The sequence below is a fragment of the Rhinolophus sinicus genome, chromosome 5 (assembly GCF_057876585.1).
Source record: "Rhinolophus sinicus isolate RSI-liver-muscle chromosome 5, RSI-T2T, whole genome shotgun sequence".
In the NCBI taxonomy this organism is placed as follows: Eukaryota; Metazoa; Chordata; class Mammalia; order Chiroptera; family Rhinolophidae; genus Rhinolophus; species Rhinolophus sinicus.
The window spans coordinates 3,155,776-3,175,674 of record NC_142505.1 but is presented as its reverse complement, the minus strand read 5'-3'; the positions used below and the strand labels follow the sequence as shown (position 1 = coordinate 3,175,674).

At 43.7% G+C, this 19,899-nt stretch overlaps 1 protein-coding gene across 9 annotated transcripts in view; it reads right to left on the bottom strand.

Annotated features, from left to right (window-relative positions):
- Positions 1-19,899, bottom strand: part of CNTN4 (contactin 4) — a 769,881-nt gene that overhangs the window by 191,908 nt on the left and 558,074 nt on the right. For all 9 annotated transcript variants that reach the window (XM_074312213.2, XM_074312216.2, XM_074312211.2 and 6 more), the window contains one exon: positions 8,893-8,988. In XM_074312213.2, the coding sequence (XP_074168314.2) occupies positions 8,893-8,988 (96 nt within the window). The remainder of the gene's footprint in view (positions 1-8,892; positions 8,989-19,899) is intronic.

The following is a 19,899-nucleotide window of genomic DNA, read 5'->3' as shown; positions in this document are numbered from 1 at the left end:
ACCTCCCAACCAGAGTCTATTTTCAAATTCCCAGGATGCAGCCAGCATTTCCTGATTCTTGTACTGTGCCATTATCCTGCTTCATTCAATATAACATCATGATGCACTGACCTGACAAAACCCTGAGTCATTGCTGACAATGTACTGATACAGCTGCTCATTTCTTTTCCAGCTGAAAAGACAGATTCATAGGCTGTATTTCCAGGGGGCACTGAGACAAGAATGGCCCCCACGTATCCTGCAGTGATTGTCCACTGGGTAATTTATGAAATGCTCAGCCAGGTTCATGATGTTGGTCATTTTTCTGTTCTGGCTGGTACATCCCTGGTAGCACTCTACTGGATATGTAACGTGTTTCTCCATCTCCAGACGCTTCATGTCCCAGCTAGAACCTGTGTTACAACACAAAATCACCCTTCACTGCTTCCTGGGACAGGACGGCTCCATAAGGGGAAAGCTCTGTGCGCAGTTGACTTGGTTGAATAATCACAGTCGGTAGGTCACTCGGGTTGGTGGGTGAAATCTCCCTTTCCAAACGCCATCTCCTTTTGGTGCCAGTGTGTTTGGCCCTTACTCTGACTCATCAAGGGGCCTCCAGTTCTGAGCATGAGACCTGGAGATAATCTCTTCAATAATGGGGGGATGTTTAAAAAGAAAAGAGTGTCATTGTCAACTTGAATTTAAATCTGTCCACAGACACTCTGATATAGTGTCTTTCATTGAATCCAGTACAGGGTAACTGTCAGGAGAGAAGCTGGGTAATTAGACCAGCATTAACTAACTAAAATCCTTGGTTTCTGCCAAGTAAAAAACATGGGAACAGTTGCACAGATGCAAAGGAGGAAACGAAGAAACAATTTCTCATAGAACAGAATAAACAAGCAAACTAAACAGAAATAGACTCAGAGATACAGAGAAAAAAAATGACTTGGCTAGAAGTGGGGGGTAGGGTGGGCATGGGAGCGAAGGTAGAGGGATTAGAAAGCACAACTGGTAACCACAGTATTGCCAAGGGGATACGAAAGGCAGCTTGTGGAATATAATCAATAATGTGAAGATTTTCTAGGATGTCAGATGGGCACTTGTCTTATTAGGGAGACCACTTCAGGGATGGTGTAGATGCCTGACCACTACAGTGTACACCTGAAGCTGAAGCTGAATAATATTGAATGTCAAGTATAATATATATACACACACACATAGTCACAGGATGTAAAGTACAGCATAGGGAATAGAGTCAGTGGAATTGTAACAGCTACATACGACGTCAGAGGGGTAGTAGGTTGGGGGAGGGGGGTTATCACTTTGTGAGGAGTGTAAATGTCTAACTATTACATTGTTTTGTACACCTGAAAAAAAAAAGAAAACAATTTCTTGAAATTTATTTCTGCTACTTTTTAAAAATTAAATGATCTTTAGGCTAAACACAAAGAAATTTACTTAATTGCTGTTTATTAAGTTACAGAGTCTGTTTCTAAGAGCTGTGGCCTGGGACTGGCTATAACTGCAAAAACAGCTTCAGCAAGTCTCTTATTGAAACTGAAAGGAGAATTTAGGTAGAAAGTGTACAGCTACCGCTCCTGGGGAGCTCTTTTTAGAAACCAGACGAGCCAACTCTCTACATAGGTTCATTTAAGAAATCGGGGGCTCGGATGTATAAAGTCTACAAATGCTCTACATGCATAAAATGTCTGCTTCTTATACAAACTCATTTTTCCCCTCATAGGTGTATAGTCGTTAATATCAAGACATTCGAAAGTATAGTTATGAAACATTCAAGTTGTTTTAAAAAGAGTTGACAGGAAAATGCAAAGGTAAGATGTATGTCAGTAGCATCACAAAATACGCTTAACCAATTCTGGAGACAACTGACATCAGAAATATTCACCTCGATTCTTCTTGTCACCTCCCGTGGGGGAGAAGCAAGTCATTTTTCTGGACACACAAGTCCTCATTCCTCTCTTTTGCTTCCTTTTCTGATTCTTTGAGCTAAATGGCCTTGTGGCTGAGAGAAATGGAGCCTGGACGTGGTGTGCTAAGAAGAAATCACACCAGCAGCCTTTCCGCTCATCATGAAACACGGCACTGTGTCATTTCTAACAACTAGCCTCTGATCAGTGTGGATCTTTTTTTCTGCTCAATGAGTGAAAAAGGGAGGCTTAATGAATGGAGAAAACCATCATCTTCCAAATGGGTTCACATTCCTCTATGCTGATTAAATCACCAACCTCTTCTGAGTGGCAAAGCGGGACGAGAAAAGAGAGAGGAATTGGCTCATTACAGATAAAAGGGTCCAGGTTTGTATCTTTCAAAGGCGCACGGTCGACTCAAGAAACCCAAACACAACTGCCTTAAGGATATGTAATCCCAAGAAGAAAAAAGATACCTGGTAGTCTATGGTATTGATTAACCTGTCACTAACTGCACGTCAGCTTTTTCTCATTAAATTGCAAAAGACACCTATTTCACTGAATACACAAAGCCTCTTGGCTTAGAAATGGAACCCAGAATGCATTTTCTATAAAAATGATATCAAAAAAGGTGGTTTGCCAAAGTTTCTGCCCTAATGTTCTCGTGGGATGGCACAGTCCTAATATTTTGATGACGCCCCCAACCAGCATTTAAATCTTATTTCCTAGGGTTCCAAGTCCAGGTGATAAAAACCAACTTTTTACCTTAATGACAGAACCTCTTGTGAATCACAGATCTCCACTGATGTCAGTCTTAACCCACTGCACACCTGTGGTTTGTAAAATTATTTGCAGGAGATCAGGCATCTCTCAGGTAAGTCAGTTCTCGGGTCACATGAAATGAGCATCAAATGACAGCTACCTCAGTGGTGACCAAAGAAGGACTCCATGTCCTCAGACCACTACTTATCAGTTTTTATTTCAGTGTTTCTAAAACTGGGCCTATCTGGGGGCACCTTCCCACAACACACACACACACACACACACACACACACACACACACACACACAGAAAGATGACTGAGGAGAAAGGCTAGGCCTTCTTTAGTTCCCATCTGCAGGGTCAACCATGTCCTACTGTCACCAGAACAGGAGACTGGAACCCAACACTTAGAGTGCTGTTCTTCGTTCTTCTTACAGCTTTTCCTGACAATTAAGTGACAGCTAATTTTACAACCACATAAAAATCCCAAATCTTGCTTTTCTAAAGATGCTATGTACAATAAGTTGAAGACTACATTCTTTAGTCTATTAAAAAACAATTGCAGCACTATTGCATTATTTTTAAAATCTTGGCCTCTGTGAGGTCGACCTGATGCTTTGTTTCTTGTAAGGAAACAAAATAGAGCCAGGCACATACTGTACACACTTGGAGAAGATACAACGTAAAGAATTACACGGGATCTGGTCTATGAGAACATTTGGTTGAGATACCTCAGTGGTCATTTTGAGTGTTTAAGGGAAATTTTCAAATGTTACGAGACTGGTTATATCAGCATTTTAATAAAGACTCAATGCTCGGGCATGACCAGTGCATGTCAACGGTACATGCAAATTCCATATAGATCTCTTGGGAGACATCGTGGAAGAATATTTGCCAACTGAAAAGCTGTTACATGAATATAAATCAAGAATCATCTCTTCCAAAGACAGGGTGTTTTCTGACTAAACTTTAATTTCAAGTTTAAGCAAATGATAAAAGTCAAACCAAACCTAACTAATTGTTCCACATTCATTATGTGTTTTTACCCTCACAACACATTGGAGATGGTTCCAGACCAAGATCCACTCCATCCAGCTAGTGATGAGATTGGAGAGTTACGCTGGGGACCAGACATGGGGCAGGAGAGGGAGCCTAAAATCTCACTGGGAGAAAGGAGTGGGAATAATCTGGAAGTGGGAGTGACTGCTTCCTGAGGAAGGTGGCCAATCATCCAAATCAGAGGGTGACAAAACTACAACCCAGCCAGTGTGATGTCCATATCCCAGGGGTCCTGATACAGAAGTGGAGCCCTGTCACTGGACTTTCTAGATGTCAGCCATACTTAGGACCAAAGGACGGCGGGTTGTGGCTCGAGGTTTGAAGCTGGGTTAGAATGGAACCTGGGGGCACCTTTGGGTGACTTGAGGGAAAGAGCTGACCAGTGTCTGGACTACAATGAAATGGATTGGTATTTGGAGGAAATAAAGATGCACCTGGAAATCTAAGTCTATTAGGTAGAACTGGTAAGGACGGGAGCCACTTCAGGGCAGGAGGTAGGAGTAAGGCACCGAGTGGGGAGTTGGGCAGAGTTGGCAGTGTGACCAGAATGTGCATGTCTTGAGATTATTCTGGGCATAAGGAAACTCATTTCTGGCACAGTGAGATGAGTCCTGGACCAGTGGCCTGTCAGCCTGTTGGGGCTAAGAAAGACACTGGGTTAGCCTGATCCTGAAGGTGACATCTGGATGCTGGAAGCTAAGTAGGTGTGGGAAGGTAGCAACAGAATAGAGGTCAGAGAAGTTACATAATTGGCCCAAGGCCACATGGTGAGTTAGCAGGAGAGCTAGGGCTGAAATGTGGGTGCCCTAGTTTCATGCTTTACCTTTGTCCTGCAGTGAATGCAAAATGATCTGGTTAAAACAGACAGGCTGTAGGAAGGCATGATTGATTCTCTTAAGGTTATAATATTTATGGATATGTCCAGATCAAATCAAATTTCTGGGACCCTGGAGATACTTGCAAATAGAGAGGTTTAGCTGGGACAAGACCTACTTGCTTTTGTAACGCAGAGACACCCCAGCTGCATATTAGAATCACCTTGGGTGCTTTTAAAACCATAAATGATTCCAGAATAGCCCTCTCAAGAAATTCACAGTTAATTGATCTGGGATGTTTTCTCCTGAATGGAAAAAAAGCAGCACATTCCAGGCAAAGGTAAGTCCTGGCCCTGCCATTGATTAACTTGTGACCTCCTATAATCTGCTTGCTTCGATTTCCCTTATCTAGGAAACACACGTCCTTACTTCATATAGGATTATTGTGAAGATCAAAAGATAAGATAATGTAAACTAAAGCATTATAAACACCATAAAGACCTCAGACACTCTGTTATAAGGTCCCTCTGTCTGCTGCCACGTGAATGGGATCTGAGTCTAACAGGATGTGCTCTGTGTAAAAGCATCTGACGATGACACCGACAGCTCGTTTCTATAAAACCCACAGCAATGAAAAGCCTCTCAGAATCAGAGTCATGGGGTTTTGGTTTCTGCTCTCCAGGAAGCCACACTTTCACTAACATGACACAGTAAGAGCTCACCAAATGTGAAACGCCACGTTCGAAAATGAGAGAAGGCCAGTCTTTTCTGAGTCGTTCATCTCCCTTATTAACAACCACAAACATACGAGGTCAAAGGTAGAGCCAGAGGGGACTAGATTTTAAGTTCTTTGAAATATGAGCCCTTCTGTGCAGGTGATATGGAAATCAGAGCACACCTTCTTGACAGGAGGCCTGGGCTGGGGGGGAATCTTAACCATGGTGCCGCCTCAGTCTACCGAAAGGAGAGTTTCGGGGATCCTGCCCAGAGGTACGAAATCAGAATACCCTTGGGGAAAAGGCTTGGCTCCTATGGTTTTAACATGGTGCCTGGGTGATGCTTTAGGGCCCTGCCCACCACGGCCCAGAGGTGGTGTGTATGTGTGTGTGTGTGTGTGTGTGTGTGTGTGTGTGTGTGTATGCACGTGTCTGTGTGTGTGTGTGTGTGCGCGTGTCTGTGCGCGTGTGTGTGTCTGTGTGTGTGTGTGTGTGTGTGTACATGTGCGTACACCACAGTACAGCTCAGGGCTTCTCCAACTTTAAGGTGCATCTCATTACTTGGGATCTTGTTAAGATCAGTATTCTGATTCTGTAGGCCCCTGGGTGGGGCCCGGGATTCTGCCTTTTTTACAAACTGCTGCGTGAGGCAGAGGCTGATGCTCGGTCCTGGACCACATTTTGAGGAGCACAGTTCTTGGTGACACAAAAGGCAGGTGGGAACCAAAACCCCTCTTGGTGAACAGTTCCTGAGGATTTCACTGGTGAATAAGTTGGCAATTTTCATCACTGGAAGGAAGAATCTCAAAGTACTATTCCTGCTTCCTGAAGGTCATGAATTCCTGGTACCATGACCTTGGAGGTAATGGAAAGCAAGGTGGAAATTCCAGACCTCAGGAAACTGTTTCTAATATGAATCAGCCTCACAGACAGCCAGAGACCATTGGAGTGATTTCTATTTCTTGGTGTTTGTGATAAGATTCAATAATAAAGTCTGTGCAATGACAGCACATCTGCATTCGTATCTATTAACTAAAAGATGACAAGTCACTACACAGTGACTGGTAGCGTCCTGGAAGTACCTGCTGACTGAAACGATTTTCTAAATAGACCCACTGCGGCTCACTTCTGTGCGACCCTAACGTCTGAGTGCACGGCTCTGAAACAGGACGGCAGCCTTCCTTACGACGGAGCCACGCTGCTCCTCGGTACCCCACTGACAGAATAAAAGGCTGACCGTTTCCCTGTCTTCTCCAGGGCCTGTCACCACTGAAACCGGGATCCCACATGCTGGTTCTAAAATGCTTGGCACGTCCAGTGGCTCCTGGGGACTCTGCCAGCGTCAAGGTGGTGACGGCCTGGAGAAGCAATGAGGGCATCACTGCTGCCCAGTTTGCATTGGGGGATATCATGAGATAATCACGGACTCCACTGCCTCCAGCCGATGCTCTCTTAGAACCTTCCAGACCCTTCTGGCTGCATTCTTGCAAATCCCCCTGCCTCGTCTGCCTTGCCCATAGCGGCACTGAGCACACAGCTTCTAACAGAGCCCATAATGGGAATATGTATCCCTTGTCTTTCACCATCAAGGACCATCAGGAATGGCAGTGTGGCTCACGGAACCGGTTTCAGAGCTGCTGGCTACTGCCGGCGAGTCCAGTGCATTTTGGTGGTTGTGCACGGACATTTTTAATGCATTTCTCTGTGGGAAGGGGAGGGAGTCAGGTGCCTCACCGTGCCGCAGTAAAGCAGCGTTTCACATGTCTTAGCTTTCTCAAAGGCATCGCTACACCAGAGAGCGGTGTGCATTTTCCCGTAATACACCCACAAGATGAAGCTTTAGAGCGGCTGCCATGCTATGTAAACTGGAGGCGGTGAAGGTAGCCTGCAGAAGAAATTCGGAAATCTCCAATCCTTGCTTTGATCAGATTTCATAATAAGAAGGGAAGTGATAGTCTGAGCGAACTTTAACCTAAATAAACATGCAGTTAATTGGTTCTGTGTGAGTGACAAGACTTCAATAATGAAACCCACTCAATAATTATGTTCAGGTTTTGAGTTATTATTTCATAACGAGAGAACTAAAGGGGTCTGAGAGATTGCCTTTAATCTCTTGCCTTTAAAGATCAGTAGAGTGTGGCACAGAGAACTTAAGATATTTGCCCAATATCAAATAATGATTGAAACAGAGCCCGGGCCTGCATTCATGCCCCAAATGTAATGGACTCACTTGAAAGGAAAATGAAGTCCCAAGAACAGACCCATTTCTCTGAACACCAGCTGCTGACATCTGGTCTGGATTCTGTGAGGTCTTCAAAAACCAGAGCCCCTCGGGACACCACGGCCTGACCAGACGTGGACGGGCACCCACCTCTCCCACCTGCTTTCTTCTCATCATGTTTGAAGGGGGAGCCTTTTACCTATTTTGCTAATTGTCATCTCCTGCTGGAAATGTTAGCTGGGCCATTAGATGAGAAAGGCAGAGTGACAACTTTTGAATACAGGACAAAAATAAAGGGGTGTTTTCAAATCCTCAGTTTAAAGCATTTTCTCTTCTAATCATGTCTTAAGCCAAATAGAAAATTAAGGCCATTAACAAGGTTAGCAGGTAACAAATTTGAGCCATAATTTCCAAGAGCAGAGTTTATCAATGTTGTCATCACAAACTTTAGTGGAATCCCAGTAAGTACCACTATCTATTAAGCATCCACACACAGAGCCCTTTCTGTGCAGTCACATTTGCTGTTCAGTACAGAGTCCTTCCAGCGACACTGCTGGCCACCACCAGGGCACTATGCATACTCTCACTAATTAACAAAACTGTGAGTGTCCCCCCCCCCCCCCAGGACCATCAGTATCTGTATAAAGTTCTTGCTTTTTCAGCCTCCTTTGTCATGGGGGTGGGGGAGGGTGATCCGTGCAATGTAGGTAAAAGCAGAGCTTCTGCAGCACAAAGACACACTGAAAAAGAGACTTCAAACTCCGGTCCTTGCCTCTTTCTGTTTCCTGCTATCTGCACCCCACACTTGGTGCCCCAGCCACACTGCATGTTTGGGACTTCAGAGAAGGAGGAGGGAAAGGGCTAGGTCCTGGAAGACATCCAGTCAGCTTCAGATCACACGCCTATGGGAATGTGTGTGAGAACTACAGAAGCTCCAGGCTTCTGGGGCCTGGTTAGCGGGCTTTTCAGTTACTTGCGGTCAGAGGCACTCCTCACAGGCCTCGCCATTCTGAGTCTGTACAAAGTGATCCCGGCTCCTGGGGCCAACGGACTTTGGTGCTGGGTCTGATCCCCTCCCAGGTCAACAAGGAGATGAAATGAGGCAGGGCCACCTTTTAACCCAATGCAGTTGGAGAAAGTACTGGCTAGTTTTACCTATGTCGCTTTACTGCGCAACAGGACTCTAATTCGCACTGAGGCAGGCATCCACCGTGTGCCAGGTGGACAGTGGGTGGGGCATCCGCACACTCCGTACTTTCCCACTTAATTATAGGGGCACTGACAGTGATTGTTCCTCGACACAGAGGGACTTTGGGACTCTCTCCAAATGACGCTGTCCCCTCTGCTGGGGTCAAGAGGGACAAGCACCAGCAGGTGAAGGGCACAGGCGTCTGTGCACTGAGACTTACCTCCGGAATGCGCCGGCGGGCCGCAGAGCAGGACCATCCCCTGCCCTTGACGGACAGACACCGTGCTTCTCGTTCTCGTTTTAAAGTTTTCAAGATCTGTTGGGACAAATCAAAGAAAAAGGATTTAAAACATAAAGTCCTAAGACATCACAGGACAGTCCCACTACTTCGAAAGGGAATTTGCAGCACCTGCACAAAGAGAATTCAGTTTAGCCTCTTTTCACGTGACGCTGTCCTGTCGTCCTTTATCTGTCCCGTGAGGCAGCCACTCACCATAGTTCAGTTCATCGGTCACACTAGCTGCATTATAAGTGCTCAACAGCCTATGTAGCGACTGGTCACCATGCTGGACAGCAGACAGAACACTTACATCGCTGTGGAAAATCCTACTGGACAGCGCAGGTATACATGAGGCAATGGATGTTTAACGGCACCTCTACAATGATGTCCTAACAGGCGGTCAAGTCATGTTTTCTGATACGCAATTCTGTTTACTGCACAAACCATTCTGTTAGATGTAATCATGTTTGTCACTCTGAATGGACCTGGAATATAACTCTCTCCCCACACACACATATTCTATACACTATAGACAACGGATAAACACACATTCACACCCATACGTGATTGTTTTACACTTCTTGTGTAGTTTTAATGATTATAAGGAAATGTCCACGGTTCTGTTTGGAAGAACGGTCCCGTCTCTCAAGGAGGGCAAGTCTGGTCACAGAGACAAGACATTACAAAGCCCCAGATCACAGCTGGAGTCGGCCAGGAGCAGTTGCCAGTACAAGTGAGTTCATGTCAGAACTGTGTGTAAGGAGGTGACATATATTATTGTTAAACAAACGGCTTTTCTGTCATCCTCCCACATTTAAATCCTCTCAAGGAGTGTTTTAGGTGCCATCTCATTTCTCGTTGTCTAAAGCATTTGCTCTCATCAGATTTGGGGGTTATTCCAAGCCAAGTGTGTCTTGAGCGGTTGGGAGCTATGCAAGGGAGAGCAGAGTAAGACTTACTGTTTCCTCCCTGCTGGCCATTTTGGTAAGTATTTCATGATGGTGATCTCAAGCGATCCTAACCACAGTTATAAGAGTTAAGTGTGAATAATGTCCCCATTTTACAGACTAGAAAAGAGAGGTTCTATGACCCTGGTTAGAAGCTACATTAGTGAGTATAAGAGTGAGGAGGACCTGGGCAGCCCGCCCACAGTTACAGACGGAGCATTTGCACACTCAGGCCTGCATTCAGGGACAGTTTGGGAACTAAAAAATCTATACACACACATCTTGATTATTAGTTTTTTCTGAAATTAGGCAAATTTTAAGCTCATACATTATTGTTTTCATCAGTAAGTATTTATAAAATTCTCATTAAACATCATCTGGTCATCAGCTCAGCAGACAAACATGGTGAGAGCACAGCTTCTGTCCGTAGGAACTCGGGAGCTCAGCGGGCGGGACTGACAGGAAACACCCAATCCCAGGAGCCGAGGACCACGAGAGCCGAGGTACAAAGAGGAACATGGGGCAGACACGCACATCCTCAGCACAAAAAGACATGGCTACAATTTGAATTACATTTCTGATATAATACCTTCTTTTTATTCAATGAGCACCAGGTGAGGCTAGGACATAATTTCTTCTTCTCTTGAGGGAAATGATTTGAAAAGCCTTCAAAGAATATTAAAGCATAGATTTAAAAAAAACCTTTATTATAGCATTAATGGTGCAAACGGTTATCCTTAAAAGGGACATCGGCTGAGTCTGAATTGTCACTTCTGCACACCGGTTCTTAGAAGAAGTCATCTGTTTTAGCACAGACATCCCATCCAATCTCCAGAGTTGCATGAGAAACTAGGAGCTGATAGAGATTAAATGTTACCGAAGCAAAATCTGCCACAGTTCTGAGTAGAAAAAGCACATTAAGAAATGGGAAAGACAATGAGAAATATATGCAATGATAGCTAACTGTCCTATTGAGCTTAAAAGGCTGTATTCTTGTTTCTTTCTTTTCAGTTTTTGAATCCAAGCAGCCCTACAAGATTCAGAAAGACAGAGTATGTCGCATGAATCTGGTGTTTGAGAAAATATTTACACATATGCTTAGTAGTTCATTGAAACAGATTCCAGACGGTAGGCCCTACCTACACAGTGAACGGAAAGACTGCATTTGGGCAGATCTGTTGGAAAATCATCTCTGTATTTACTTGTGTGGGACAAGTCTTCATGTTCTCATAGATGGGAATACATGTGCTTTGTTCTAAAATCAGAATTCTGGGAAGAGATGAAATGAGACAAGATTTGCAAAGCAGTAGGCCTTACATGCTACAAGTTTGGTGCGCTATCTGTGTTTGTCCTGCCCACTGAGGAACGCTACAACCCAGTGGCAGGAGAGTCACACCCCCATCATTCCACTTGAAAAGCATTCCCAGTAGCAAACGGGCTCTAGCGGGAGCTGTAGGTGCTAATCCAAAGTCACTACTGTGATGCGCATGTTTAAGGAAAGAAGACATGTCCAAGCTTGGTCCTTCCAGATATAACTATCCATCCAGACGGTAATTGCTAGCAGCATAATTTTCCAAACCAAAGAATGATGTGTGCATGGGTATTTTTGGAAGCTTGAACACTCATGGCCAAGCCTTTCCCAGCAATATTCCCATTTATTCTTTCATTTAGAGTCATTTTATCGCCAAAGCTCTGGTACTAGGTAATGGTCACTAACAACGGGCACTGAGAGACAGAACGCACTTCAGATAATGTCCTATCACCATGACCGCAGCACGGACGGCAGGAAGGGCATCGACTTGCAAAATGCACGGAGGTCTCACCACACGCCAAGTACATTTCATGCAGCTCTCATTTGATTCCATTACAGTTTCAAGTCCCAATCTGCAGGTGATTCGCTGAAGCTCAGAGAGGGCAGCACCTTCTCCACACACCTAGGAAGCAGCCAGAGGAACACAAGCTCCCGTCTGTCTCTCTCCAAAGCCACTGCTGTCACACACAGGAAACTACCACTTCACTGATTTAGTGAAGCCAGTGAAACAGAGCATTCAAAGTTGATACTTGATACTCTGGGGGCGGGAAAAAAGCCTGTTTGCGTGAATTTAATGCTCTTCAGTGAATATGTAAAAAAAAAAAAAAAAAAAAAAAAAAATCCACATTCAGTGCACAACGCGAAGAGCTGGTACATTTGATTTCAGTTCTTCCATTCCTTAGCTTTTCCTTGTGAGTGAGCCCTCGATGAGGGAATTATTTTAAAAAGGAGCAAAGGGGGAAGTTGGACAAAGAGGAAAGAATCAGGAATGCCTCCACTAAGGCCCAGCATTGCCGCCGTGCTGGGAAGGAGCTAAACAATTTCACCCGGGTCGTGTTCCCTCAGCTCCGTGCACATGGCGACCAAAGATAATGGTTGAATAGATGACATGTATGTATGATGGAAAATAGTATCCAGGTACCAAGCTTTTTCAGAACAGCTTGTTTTCCCAGCTTTGTGTATGGTTCATTGACAGGAGATTCGTAGACTTTAAAAAAAGAGAAGGCTATATTTTCTGAAGTTGATTTCATTCATCAGCATTTTCCATACATTTTCCACCGCGATCACGTGCTACGGGACACACAATTTTGTGGCACGTGTGTTTTCCTATCACAGTTTTCTGTGAAAACTGTCTTTTATTCGCCTGTGGAATGTAATACCAACATTTCATTTTTTAAATGAGACTGGAAAATACACTCAGTACTTGGAGTGTGTAGCTTATTGCGAGCACAGGGGAACTGAGTTAGCAGTTGAATTCCTGGGGGAGTAAAAGTGTACAAAGGTCTTAAAACTGTAATATGTTATAAATAACAATAATAAAGAAACCCTTCATATACGAAAACATTAGAATTCAGACTGCAGAGAAAATCAGAGCATCGGCGGGGTGGTGGGGGGAATTTTCACATATTTCCTGTCTGGAAAGTTATGAAATGCTTAGAGCTGAGGAAGAGGTGGCTTACAGTAAGCACCGGGATATGTTCTAGAGAAAACAAAATCATGAGCGTCCCAGGTATATTTTGAGAAGTAATAACAGTCAATAAAAGGGTAACTTATTTAGGCCCATCACACATATGAACAGGAAGAACTGAAATCATTCATGGGGTGGGACCACCCAGAGAAGAGTGTGAGAAGTTTAGTTTTTAAATGGCCAGGGAAGGTGAATGAGAAAATACCACATATCATGGTTTATTAAGAATCCCCAGAAAGGCAGGAGAAAAGACAAGAGGAAAAATGATGCAGTAAACCATGCAAGTAATACATGTATTTTTATTCATGTATTATTTACTACAAGTTAAAAAATATATATTTTTCCCTGACTTTAGCAGATCTGGATTCTATCAGTTTTCACGGGGTGCTTCAGAACAAGGAATTGCGAGCACCAGTTCCCTTTGTTGTCGCTTCCTCCAACTTTGAAAGAAGCAATCAATAAGGAAATCAATATCAGCTTGGAAAAATCGTCAAGCGAAACACTTGTTATGAATATGATTTTCATAATGATGATTGCACCATTTATAAAAAGAAAGAGGGTTCTTTTTTGGAGCATAACTTTAAAACCAATTATCAGGCAGTGTACTTAAGATTATGTCTTGACTCTGCCATGTGTTCCCTGAGTGTGTGCCACTCTGTGGATGCAGGGTGGCATGGTTTCTTGGATTCTAGAGGCTCATACCGAAAATAAGTCTAGATCTACACAATCTTATGATTTGCAAAGCCACATTTTTGACATTGTTTCCACACAGGAAGAAGGAAGAAACTGTCAGTGAGACTGGTGTGGCTGGCTGGGTTTCCCTGTTTGTGAGAAAGTACAGCAAGAGGAGGGATTGGGTAATTGTCCTGCACACTGGCCTTGGAGTCCGAGGACCCAAGTACAAACTCAGCAGTCTCACTGTCTACCGTCTGATGTGGGTGAGTTACTTAACCTCCTAGAACTCTGGATTCTTCAGCTCTAATATCAAGACAGTAATTCCCACCTCACAGGGCTCTTTGAAGGTTAAGGTCATGAGAGCACAGCACCTACCATCTGCCTGGTCCAAAATCACTAGTTTCCACATGTAAGCACTGTCATGATCACTTCTGAGCGTCAAAGGAAAGGCTACAGAGTGACTCCCTGGGGGGAAGGTGGTGAGTGGAAACTTCTACCAGGTACAGAGACACCAGAGTGGTCAAGTCAAGCCTGCTGTGGCAAAAACGTGGATAAGATTTAGACTCCATCGTCTTTAGCTCGTCTTCCTTGTGATTTCAAGTCTCGACAGGTGGTGAAGTGAGCCAGATACCTCGGCCTTTGTGGTGCATGGACGGTGTTTTTAATGGGACTTACAAGTAAGATACACTCGCGTATACTGGGTTCAGGTAACTCTCCTTAAGAACGTCTTCCTATGATGATGTGGTCTGAGAGAATTCGTGTTACTTTTTAATATAAAGGTGGGAAATGTCATTTTCATAAACTAGTAAAAACTGATGTTTGTCCTTTATGAAGGACACAAAATGTGTTATCTTAAAACAGGAATAAAAGTTGAAATACATTATTTACTGATAATATCTTTTACTCATGGAGCTTAAAGGTTTAGAAGTTTACACTGTATAACAGATAGAAAAAGGATATAAATGGAAATTGAAAAAATATATATAAACATAAAATAATGATACATATGCTTGTCAGTATCTTGTTTTTCCTTATGTCATTAATTTTTCTATTTGGTTTTCTATTCCTCAGCAGATATGCCTTGAGTTTCCAGGTATAGGTGTCAGCCATTTTATCTCCCTCACAACCACGTAAAACCAAACAGAGCAAAAACCTTATGGCCGTGCTAAAGATTTGACATTAAATACCCCAATTTGTTGGCAGTCTAAAGTAAGAGACCAACATGTGATTCTAGCTAGTGGTCCGACATTGAAAAGAAAGGCAAATTTTTTCCTGGAGATCTTTGCATAATAAACAGCCTTATTAATATTCCTAAGTTAATGTGCATTTAATTTACAAATGACTCAGTTGTAAAAATGGCTCTTGACCTTGTTCTTTCATAGTCCCTAATGGTACTGCTATGGACATCACTGAATATCTTTAGAGCACTTATTTCAAAGTAAAAGGAAGACTGGGTGGGAGCTGTCCCAGGTGCTGATTCCAACCCTCACCATGTCCTCCCTTCAAATGTCTGGATTTTTCTCTCACCCTCTTTAGTCATACCAGATAAACTCCACACTTTGGGGATTACTTTAGAATTACAGAAATGTCATTTTAAAACCATAAATGGATTTAATCAGAATTTTTCCTCTTAACAAGTAAATAAGAGCAGCATAAATTCTTCGAATGCAATTTTTGGATAAAAAAGAAATAACGGAAAATGTAATCTATGAAATAATGGGGATGTAAAGTAGAGCTGAGAATGCTCAAAAAAGTATTAACGACTGAAGAAATACTCTGAGATTTGATGTTTCTTCATAGTTGTTTCTCACTCCTTTTTTTTTTTTTTTTTGTAGAAGAGCTGAAAAGGGAAAATAAAACAATAGGATGAGGACATGTGTGTATATTGCCAAAGGCAAATCTGCCTGCGATCTGCAATCCTGCAGTTAGCAAAAGGGGGGCTACTCTCCTCATTCTAGCCCCACGTTACTACACACAATTTCCTTCCAGCAACAAACCCCAGGCAGGAACTTGAAAGAGCATAATCAGTGTTACCTGTTGAGGAGGCTTCTGTGCACTGTTTAGGGAATCTAATCACTTTTGTAAATATTAACCCTTTGGGGAAAAGGTAAAGCCAGTTTCCACCCGCTTATGTAAAGGACATGATCGTTCACTTTCCACACATTCACTCATATAATACTCAAGACAACTACAGGAAGCAAGCATTGTCACTAATTCCCAGTGTATGGAAAGAAAAAAATCAACATCCAAGATCAAAGACCTTGGAATCCGGGTATTCCTGACCCAGAAGTCCATGTAATTCGCCTCTATTCTCTATGGAATTAAATAACAGGCACAAAACCACACTCGTTGATTGTCTATTTGAGACATTCACAGTGTTCACCCCTCTCCTATTATTTTCTTGACTTTACAAGAAAATAAAAGTGCCCTGCTGCCCTTTTTGCTGCAAGTGTACGATTTCCCTAATAGTTGTTTTTATTTCTCATTTTGGTTCTCGTTCTTCATGCCTTTCACATACTCAATTTTATCTGGATATTCACGCATTTTACGAAGCCAAAGAAGAAGTCAGTTTAAAATGTCTGCGTCGCCCTGTGCGTCCCGTAAAAGCGTTCACCCGTCTAGCTCACGAGGTACTGCGACTCATGCTACACGGCGTCATACGTAACATTGCTCTTTGGAGACAGGGGCCCCTAAACACCGCCTATTGTTACTGGCACGTTTCTCTCCGGGATCTCATCCCCTGTTGCCTGTCATGCTGACTCAGGGGTGCTAATGGCGAGGCAGCTGCATTCCCCATCTTTGGTTTCATACTTCACAACACAAAGAGAAACAAAGGTTTCGGAAAAGCATCTGGCCTGGTAAATTTCAGAATAAAACATAGACTCTCCACTGCTCGGCAAAGGCTCTCTGGGATCTGGTCCTTCCCCATCCCCGACTCCCTGCTATGCTCTCCCTTACTTATTTATACTGTAAGAACCATGTTTTACTTTCTGTGATTCAAATACCTCAGGGTTAGCCCTGTCTCAGGACCTTTGAACTTGCGGTTCCCTTTGCATGGTATGCTCTCTACCCATCTTTTGCTTATCAGACTCATTCTTCACGACACAACTCAAATGCCACCTCCTCCGAGAAGCCTTCCATGAGTGCTTATCTAACATAGACCACCACCTGGCCTCAGTGACTCTCTATCACCTCATCTCTTTAATACGTCTTTCAGAGCAATCATTACCCGTATCTGCAATGACTTTTTTTATTTGTATGCTATTTGGCCTATTGTCCCTTCTCCTCTCCCATCAAAATAAACGAAAGCTCAGTGTGAGCAGGGATCTTTCCCGTCTTTATTCAGGCACAATGACCCAGACAGCGTCTGATACATATTAGGCACCTACTTAGTACCTGTGGAGCACTGCTCTCCCTCCCTCTTACACACCTAGGTGGTGGTCAGCAGGCCTTGGACAGGGGGGACCTTCCACATGGCACACTGTTCCCGGCATCTCAGCTTCTGTGTGCTCAGTGGCCGGGGAAGCTCTGGAAGATATCTTTAAAAAAACGTCTCTAATTAGGGCACTGAACCACCTACCTGGCCTTAAAATGAAAGCTTAGAGATACACATAGATTGGAATGCAATCACCATATGAAACAAATTCCCTGCTTGGCAAAAGAAATTCCCTCCCACCCTGGAACCCTGCCCCAGGGAATAAAAACAAGAAAAAACATGGTGCAAATTGCACGGGCCTGTTATGTGACCAAGGCTATTACCAGCTAGCCAGAGATGTTTCATACAATTATCTGTTCTTCACCCAGGGTAAGAATTCCATAACCGGATAGAATGTCGACCATTCCAGTTTTGACAGAAAGAAACATGATTCCTCATTTTGAACTTTTACTTCATAACCTTTTCTTCTCCCCTCTGAAAATTAAAATTAGCAAGCTGTGATTCACTGTACCAGCCTTCTTCATAAAAGGGCAACCCTAGAGGGCAAATCAGATATATTCAAGTAGCACTAGAATAAATAGCCTCTGAAGAAATGCTGAAAAGGCATGTATCAAGAGGCCATAATAACATTAGTAATCTATAGGAAAAACCTTGGGAGCGCATGACTAAATGGAGAACTATGGGCCACAGGTCACGCTCAAACCTGCGACACCACAAATCAAGCAGCCCTACAGTTGGTCAGGAAAAACCCTGCTTTCAAGTGAAAGCAATCACTTCATCTCAATCTTGTCATGCGGTTTCTTTTCTTTCGTTCATCTTTTGGGGATGCAGGCCGGAGCCTTGCTCTCACGATGGAATTGGCCAACACTTATAGGCAGACGGTGAGATCTCGAAGGCAGGCCGTTTCTCACTTCCTGCAATACAGATTACTAATGTTATTATGGCCTCTTGATTTGTGCTTTTCCAGCATTTCTTCCGAGAATATTTATTCTACTGCTACTTGAATATAAAGCTGGGGAGATGCAAGTGGATTTCAAGTTTCTCTTAACTACATTTCTTGGAATACTGGATGCTGAATTAGCTGTACACTGGTTAAAAATTTTAAGGGCATAAAAAATGTTGTCTATAGATGAAATTCTCAGATGAAGAGCAGCTGTTATTTATGTTGAATTTAAGTTGGTTCGGCAACTTCAACCATATATTTTTATCTCATTTAATTACAGTTTTGAAAATAAAGCCATCATCAGATATACATGCAAGCCATGTGTTTATTCACCATCTATTTAGGCTTTGGTTTGGTGCAGTTTCACCGTTCTCATCTTCACAGAGAGAAATCGGAGCTGCCCTGTGGTAAACCTGCCAATTTTTGGAAATGTCATCACTCACGCCCCTTACTTTTAAATGCTCCCTAAGGCAAAGAGCAGCCAATACAGATTCATTCAATACAGATTCAATACCTACAATATGCCTACTTTGAACACCTACTATATGTCAGCCCCTGTTTAGGCACCGGGTACAGCATTAAAAAACAGAACAAAACAATCTCCCTTCTCCAAGAGGTTGAAATGAGTGAAACGATCCTGAGCAACACAAATAAATCACACATTGTGTCTGTGAAGGTGACAAGTGCTATAGAAAAATAAGTCATGGAAACAGGGCAGGGAACGTTGGCACGGAAAGTTACAAGAAGATAATATAGAAGTAGAATCTTTCTACTTTCCACCCTGTTTTCAAATGTGGAGGAATCAATCACTGTCCCTCTGCCCGCTCCGCTCCTGGTGCCCCCGAGACCGCCGAGAGGGCGCAGGCGGTGCCAAGTGACATCGCGGTCTCGATTCAGTTCTGTCCTTTCTTATTTACAACTGACGTTGAAGTCACCTTTGTCAGGTAACACCCGAGGAAACTCATAAATATTTTCATCTTACATCTAAAAGTTTAAAACAGTTCCCCGACCAAAGCAAAACCACACTTTCCAAGCAACTGAAGGGATGGGAGAAACAACTGAGCAGGAGGCATACTCAACAGGCCCCGATTTCCCAAAGGAAGACGGTAGCCACATGAGTGTGGGGTAATTTACGGCCGCCTCGCACGAGTTACTGTTTTCTGTCTCAGAAACCCCACAGAGCCAGAGAAATTCGGAGCTGGGCAGATCTGACTGTTCGGGCCACTGTGACAAATCCACCATCGCCTGGTGGCTTCAACAACAAGCATTTACTTCTCACAGCTCTGGAGGCTGAGAAGTGTGAGATGAGGTGCTGGTGAGAGCCTGCGTCTGGGTTTGCAGACAGTTGTCGTCTGTGTCCTCACGTGGTGGGACGTGGAGAGAGCAGGGGCCTCCGTGTCTCTTCTTCAAGGGCAATAATCTCATTCATGGGGGCCCCACGCTCATGAGCTCATCACCTCCCAAAGGACCCACCTCCAAATACATCACATTGGGGGTTAGGTTTCAACATAGAAATTTGGGGGGACACAGACATTCAGTCCACACACCATCCTTTCTTCCGTCTGAGCTCCCTCCCTCAGCCTCCCTCTCTCTTTCTCCCCAAAGATATTCTTTATGGCGTCATGTACAGTAGATGCTGTGGAGAATACGAAGGTAAATCAAATGTGGTTCCTGATCTCAAGAAGTTTACAGTCTAGATTGTACAGGTGCACATGCAACCCCACTGCCAGGCATAAAGGGAACAACCAGCCCCTGGAGTGACTGAGAGAAAGGACTGTGGGAGTTGACAGGAAGTGCATTTTGCTGGGGGGACTGGTCCAATCAATGACCCATTTGCATAGATGATGGTCCCAGTGTATGCGGATGAAGACACCTGGATCTGGTCTAATTGCAGGTAGCACCCGTGACTTGGTCCCAGTCCATCCCCACCTCAGCCCCACTGTGCTC